The sequence below is a fragment of the Myxine glutinosa genome, chromosome 4 (assembly GCF_964187855.1).
Source record: "Myxine glutinosa chromosome 4, kmMyxGlut1.1, whole genome shotgun sequence".
Taxonomy (NCBI): Eukaryota; Metazoa; Chordata; class Myxini; order Myxiniformes; family Myxinidae; genus Myxine; species Myxine glutinosa.
The window spans coordinates 200,931,031-200,937,030 of NC_136264.1; the positions used below are offsets into that span (position 1 = coordinate 200,931,031).

At 41.5% G+C, this 6,000-nt stretch overlaps 1 protein-coding gene across 4 annotated transcripts in view; it reads left to right on the forward strand.

Annotated features, from left to right (window-relative positions):
- LOC137425634 (large ribosomal subunit protein mL63) overlaps positions 1-818 on the forward strand; it is a 130,322-nt gene extending 129,504 nt beyond the window's left edge. For all 4 annotated transcript variants that reach the window (XM_068114241.2, XM_068114244.2, XM_068114245.2 and 1 more), the window contains one exon: positions 221-818. In XM_068114241.2, the coding sequence (XP_067970342.2) occupies positions 221-550 (330 nt within the window). In that variant the 3' untranslated portion in view covers positions 551-818. The remainder of the gene's footprint in view (positions 1-220) is intronic.
- Positions 819-6,000: the final 5,182 nt, after the last annotated feature.

Genomic DNA, 6,000 nt, shown 5'->3' on the forward strand with positions numbered 1-6,000 from the left:
TACCAACCCGAACACAAAATAATTAAACATGAAAAGCTGAAATGTCACGACCTTGATTCACTTACCTGGTTTGACTCCTATCTTGAATGTCCAATGAAGGTGTTAAAAGTCCGTTAATCTCAGTTGATGATCTAATTGAGCACACACTCAATAATCTGAAGCAATTGTTCAGATCATGCTGCTCTCCCTGGAATAACGTGTTTCATGCTTCCTGTTTTAGGGTTTGGCACCAATTGGGACAATGTTCTTGGCAAAAATCCTCCTACGCAGCAGAATTCCAGGGAAGCAGTGGATCGGCAAGAACCGGCGACCGACCAAAATCACCGATGCCACGAAGCAGCGGCTCATCGCCCGACTTGAAATCGAGGCCGAAACGCAATATTGGTTGAGTCGTCCATGGCTTACATCCGACCAGGAACACGGAAGTGCCAAAGACTCTAAAAAAGTGAATTTTATTGAGCAATTTAGAGCCTTTCGGAAAAGCAAGTTCCCTCCGCATGAGTTTATGGCTCATCACCTCGATCACCTTAATGTTACCAAGAAATGGTGATGGGATGCTGAGCACGATTGGAAGGACTGCGGAGCTTTGGGTAACAATGCTTTGCTATTTGTTTTGGGGAAGTATTTGATTGGAGCCATTTTTCTGGTTAAATCTCCATTGTTTTCTGTAATGCAAATGGTCGATGCAATCAGTTTGCCATAGTTCACTCAAAAAATGTGTAATGTTTGTACAGGAACAACAATCATGACTCATGTAACATTTTCCTGCTAATTCATGTAACATTTTCAAAAATACACTTTTTTTTTAGTAATGTTAATTTTGTTGTTCTTCTTCTTCTTCTTGAGGACATGGTTTACAGCAATTTTTTGCAGGAAAAAGTAAGACAGGTGCGATGGATGCGTTATTGGCATCAACTTGCAGCATGACAGATCCAAAGCATCAACGGGATGCAAAATGTAACTTCAGCCTGGCGGAGGGAGGTATGCGCTCGACCGAGTGTCATAGTTCCAGCTTTGTCCTCATTGTGACGTACAACCGGAAAGCTGGTATCCATATTCACGTCACTGCCGCGAAGCAAAATGCGCGGTTAAGCACTCAGTTGGGTACGCATCTGCATTTTGTTAAGAGCATAAATCGAAAAGCATACAAAATTAGTCATTGTAATCGCTTCAGCCTTTATTGTGCTCGGCTGATGATAAAAAGTGAAGAAGTACAATTTGCCGTTTTACCGATCTCCCAATTTATACTTTATGTTTAGCGATCTATTCTGGCATCTTTATCAGCCTTGGTAGTTATGAAAACACTCCAACCACAATAAAAGCTACTTTGTAAAGGCTTGTGAATGTACGCTGTAGCAGACTTTTGATAGTATAATTTGAACACATTTACCTCAGAAGTGTTGGCAGATGCAATTACAAATTTTCAGCCAACAACAAAAAAAAAAAAATAGTTGGCTCGCACCAAGTCCTTCTTGAGATTGTGCACGGCACATATTCTATGAATACCATCTACCTTTAATTACTTTATGCACAAATAAACTTGCTTGGGGGAGGAAGGGCAAGAAGGAAAAGGCCAAAGTGTGTTGATGAGAGGGGGAGACGCTACCTTCACACATTCTTATCGTGATTTATGTAATGTACAAATAAGCCATGTCCGTGAGGCAAGGTGACATAACCTTTCAATTTACGTGAATACTAATGCATAACGAACCGGAAGTGACGTGCATGGTGAAGAAGATTCACCATTAAAGTCTTCAGCAGAAGGGCCTTCAAAGTTGAGGTTTTCACAGGTTTCAGCTCATACAGTCACGTGAAAAAGTAAGTACACCCCATGTAAAGTGGACTTTTTCAACATATTTCACATATTTCAACATACAGCTATTTGATCTTCATTTCAACAATATTGATAGACAAAGGTGATATAATATAACAAATATCATGAAACATTTACATTTTGTAGTCCATTGTATAATTTAAATAAACATAAATGCAAATTTCACATGTGGAAAAAGAAAGTACACCCTTGGCTCTAATGGGTGGTATTGCCCCCTTTGGCAGAAACAACATCAAGTAGGCGTTTCTTATAACTGTCTACCAGTCTCTGACATCGACTGGGAGAAATTTTTGCCCACTCCTCCATGCAGAATTCTTTCAGCTGTGCGATGTTTGAGGGGTTTCTTGCATGCACAGCTCGTTTCAAATCCCCCCACAACATCTCGATGGGATTTAGATCTGGGCTTTGACTTGGCCATTCCAGAACCCTCCATTTCTTTCTTTTCAGCCATTTCTTGGTGGATTTCCTGGTATGTTTAGGGTCATTGTCATGTTGCAAGGTCCACCTTCGGTTGAGCTTCAACTTTCCGACAGATGACCTCACATTATCCTCAAGCACCCTCTGGTGCAATGAAGAATTCAGTGGATTCTATGATGGTGAGCTGCCCAGGATGCAGCAAAGCTGCCCCAAACCATAATATTTCCACCACAATGCTTTACAGTTGGTATCAGGTTCTTGTGGTCAAATGCTGTCTTTGGTTTTCGCCAAACATGTCTTCTGGTACTGTGGCCAAATAGCTCTACCTTTGACTCATCTGTCCAGAGCACATTGTTCCAGAAGTGCTGGTCTTTGCCGTGGTGTTCATTGGCAAACTTTATTCTTGCCCTGATGTTCTTTCTGGACAGCAAAGGTTTCCTCCTGGCACACCTCCCATGTAGATCAAATTTGTGCAGCCTCTTTCTAATGGTAGACTCGTGCACTTTGACATCAACAGTGGCAAAAGCTACCTGTAGGTCCCGTGATGACATTCTGGGGTTCTTGGAGTCTTCTTTCAACATCTTGCGGTCTGCTCTCGGGCTGAACTTGCTGGGGCGGCCTGGCCTGAAAAAGTTGGCAGTTGTTTGGAATCTTCTCCACTTGTAGATGATCTTCCGAACAGTCGAATGATTGATTTCAAATTGTTTGGAGATCTTTTTAAATCCCTTCCCAGACTCGTAGGCATCTATATAGTCTAGTAGGAAGACTAGGTCCCCCTGCACCCCCCGGAGATATACTTCTAATCAGTGTTTCTAGATTGGAAAAAATGTGTAGAAAATGACTAGCTATGGCCCCAAGCTGAAAAAATGTCCCACATACCATTTTTATGCAAATTACTGCTGCAAATTTTATGCAAAATTATGCAAATTTTATGCAAATTTTTGATGAGGAGTAGAGTTGAGGGGTCTTTGAGGGCTTCATCGAGGTGCTCTCGGTTGCAAGACTGGGTCATTCTGAGAAGCACAGCAGGGTCAGAGATCATGATGTTCTCCTCCTCAGTGAATCTCTCCATCAACAGCCTCTCCATTGCCTCACACACTGTTTTGAGGCAAAAGAGGGACTTTGCGTAGGCCTTTCCACTGAGAACACCTTTGAGAGATCCACTTGTTACTAGTTGTGCCTCAAAGAGAATCTCTGCATATCCAGAACCACGCATCTTGTGTCCAGTGAGCATCCCGATGTAGTTCATGGATGTGTGGAAGGGTCCAATCGTTACTACATGACTAGCAAATTCATTTGGCCAGCGCCAGATGATGGGAAGGGCTTTCATGCAGACACCCAGATCAAATGTATTCAGGACCCATCTCTGACCCACCTCAGCAGTTGCTGCCTCGGAACGCTTCAGTAGCTCACGAACAACTGCGTTGTCTGTGATCGGTTGGTGGATAGGCGTGCAGTAGTCGACTGTTGATTTGCTGGGTGGGGGAGAACCAGTTGCAGAGGTGAAACCCCCTAGCCCAGGCACAGGCTGCAGGCCATTGCCATGCCATGCAGGCACCAGGCACAGACCGATCACAGACAACGCAGTTGTTCGTGAGCTACTGAAGCGTTCCGAGGCAGCAACTGCTGAGGTGGGTCAGAGATGGGTCCTGAATACATTTGATCTGGGTGTCTGCATGAAAGCCCTTCCCATCATCTGGCGCTGGCCAAATGAATTTGCTAGTCATGTAGTAACGATTGGACCCTTCCACACATCCATGAACTACATCGGGATGCTCACTGGACACAAGATGCGTGGTTCTGGATATGCAGAGATTCTCTTTGAGGCACAACTAGTAACAAGTGGATCTCTCAAAGGTGTTCTCAGTGGAAAGGCCTACGCAAAGTCCCTCTTTTGCCTCAAAACAGTGTGTGAGGCAATGGAGAGGCTGTTGATGGAGAGATTCACTGAGGAGGAGAACATCATGATCTCTGACCCTGCTGTGCTTCTCAGAATGACCCAGTCTTGCAACCGAGAGCACCTCGATGAAGCCCTCAAAGACCCCTCAACTCTACTCCTCATCAAAAATTTGCATAAAATTTGCATAATTTTGCATAAAATTTGCAGCAGTAATTTGCATAAAAATGGTATGTGGGACATTTTTTCAGCTTGGGGCCATAGCTAGTCATTTTCTACACATTTTTTCCAATCTAGAAACACTGATTAGAAGTATATCTCCGGGGGGTGCAGGGGGACCTAGTCTTCCTACTAGACTAATAACCTTCTTTCTGAAGGCCTCAGAGAGCTCTTTTGATCAAGGCATGGTGACGCCGCACACTTCAACAACAAAGAGCAAACCAAACTAAATGTCTGATGTTTAAATAAGACAGGTTCCTCCAAGATCCTCTCTAACGATGTTCTAATCATTTGCACCTGAGCTGGTGCACCTGATAGTCAGGTTCACTATGTCAATAAATTATATTTCGTTCAAAATCATGGTAGATTAGCAAACCTATACATTTTTGGAAAGGTTATAGCATAAGGAAACTAAAAATCAATGTTTACATTTGGAGAGATACCTGTATGGCGGCCATTTTGGATTTTCAAAATGGCCACTGTAAAATACATATTTTGTTCTATTTCTGCCTCTAATTACCCTAAAAACTTTTTAAAATATACTAAACCTATATTTTCAGGGACAAGGAATCCAATGAAAGTATCAAATTAGTGCTATGGGGAATGGTAAGACACGAATCAAAGGTTTTGAATTGCAAAATACTGTCTTTATATTCGCGATAAGTTGCATAATCAAATGCATGTTATCATTTTGTACAGGCAGTTAATAACATCAAAATGTGTCACAATAATTCATATCACCAAACATACACAGGCAGTCAGCAAAATCATATATACACATGCAGTCAGTATAACGTCACATCTACACAGGCAGTCAATGACAAAATATACACAGGCAGTCAATGGCATCAAACATACACGATTACAGAATATGCCATTTAGAGTTCGTCATCACTGTCCTGTGTGTCGTATCCGACAATATAGTCCGCATCGTTTTCACAGTCCGTTCCACACAAGCAAAGGTCGGTCAAATTGATTGGCAAATCGAATTGGTCGAATGGTCGATCGAATCGAATTCGATGAATCGAATCGATCAAATTGGTCGAATGGTCGATCGAAGCGATTGGTCGAATTGGTCGAATGGAATTGGTCAATTGGTCGAATCGAATTGGTCGGAATTGGCAAATGTAAACATTGATTTTCAGATTTTACATGTAATAACATTTCCAAAAATGTATAGGTTTGCTAATCTACCATGATTTTGAACGAAAAAACATAGTGAACCTGACTATGATTCTAATTTTAGGTATTTGAAGTAGTGATAAATGTCGGGGTGTACTTACTTTTTCCACATGAGAAATTTGCATATATGTTTATTTAAATTATACAATGGACTACAAAATGTAAATGTTTCATGATCTTTGTTATATTATATCACCTTTATCTATCAATATTATTGAAATGAAGATCAAATAGCTGTATGTTGAAATATGTTGAAAAAGTCAAAACTTTACATGGGGTGTACTTACTTTTTCACGTGACTATATATATATATATGCAGTCACTCGGTGGGTTGGAGGAGTGAAAAACATCACAATGAGAATATTAATACCACAATTGAGTTTTTGTGGAAAAAAAAAAAAAATGGACTTAAGTCACTCGACACTCAGCACAGCACTGCCCTGGGTACAAC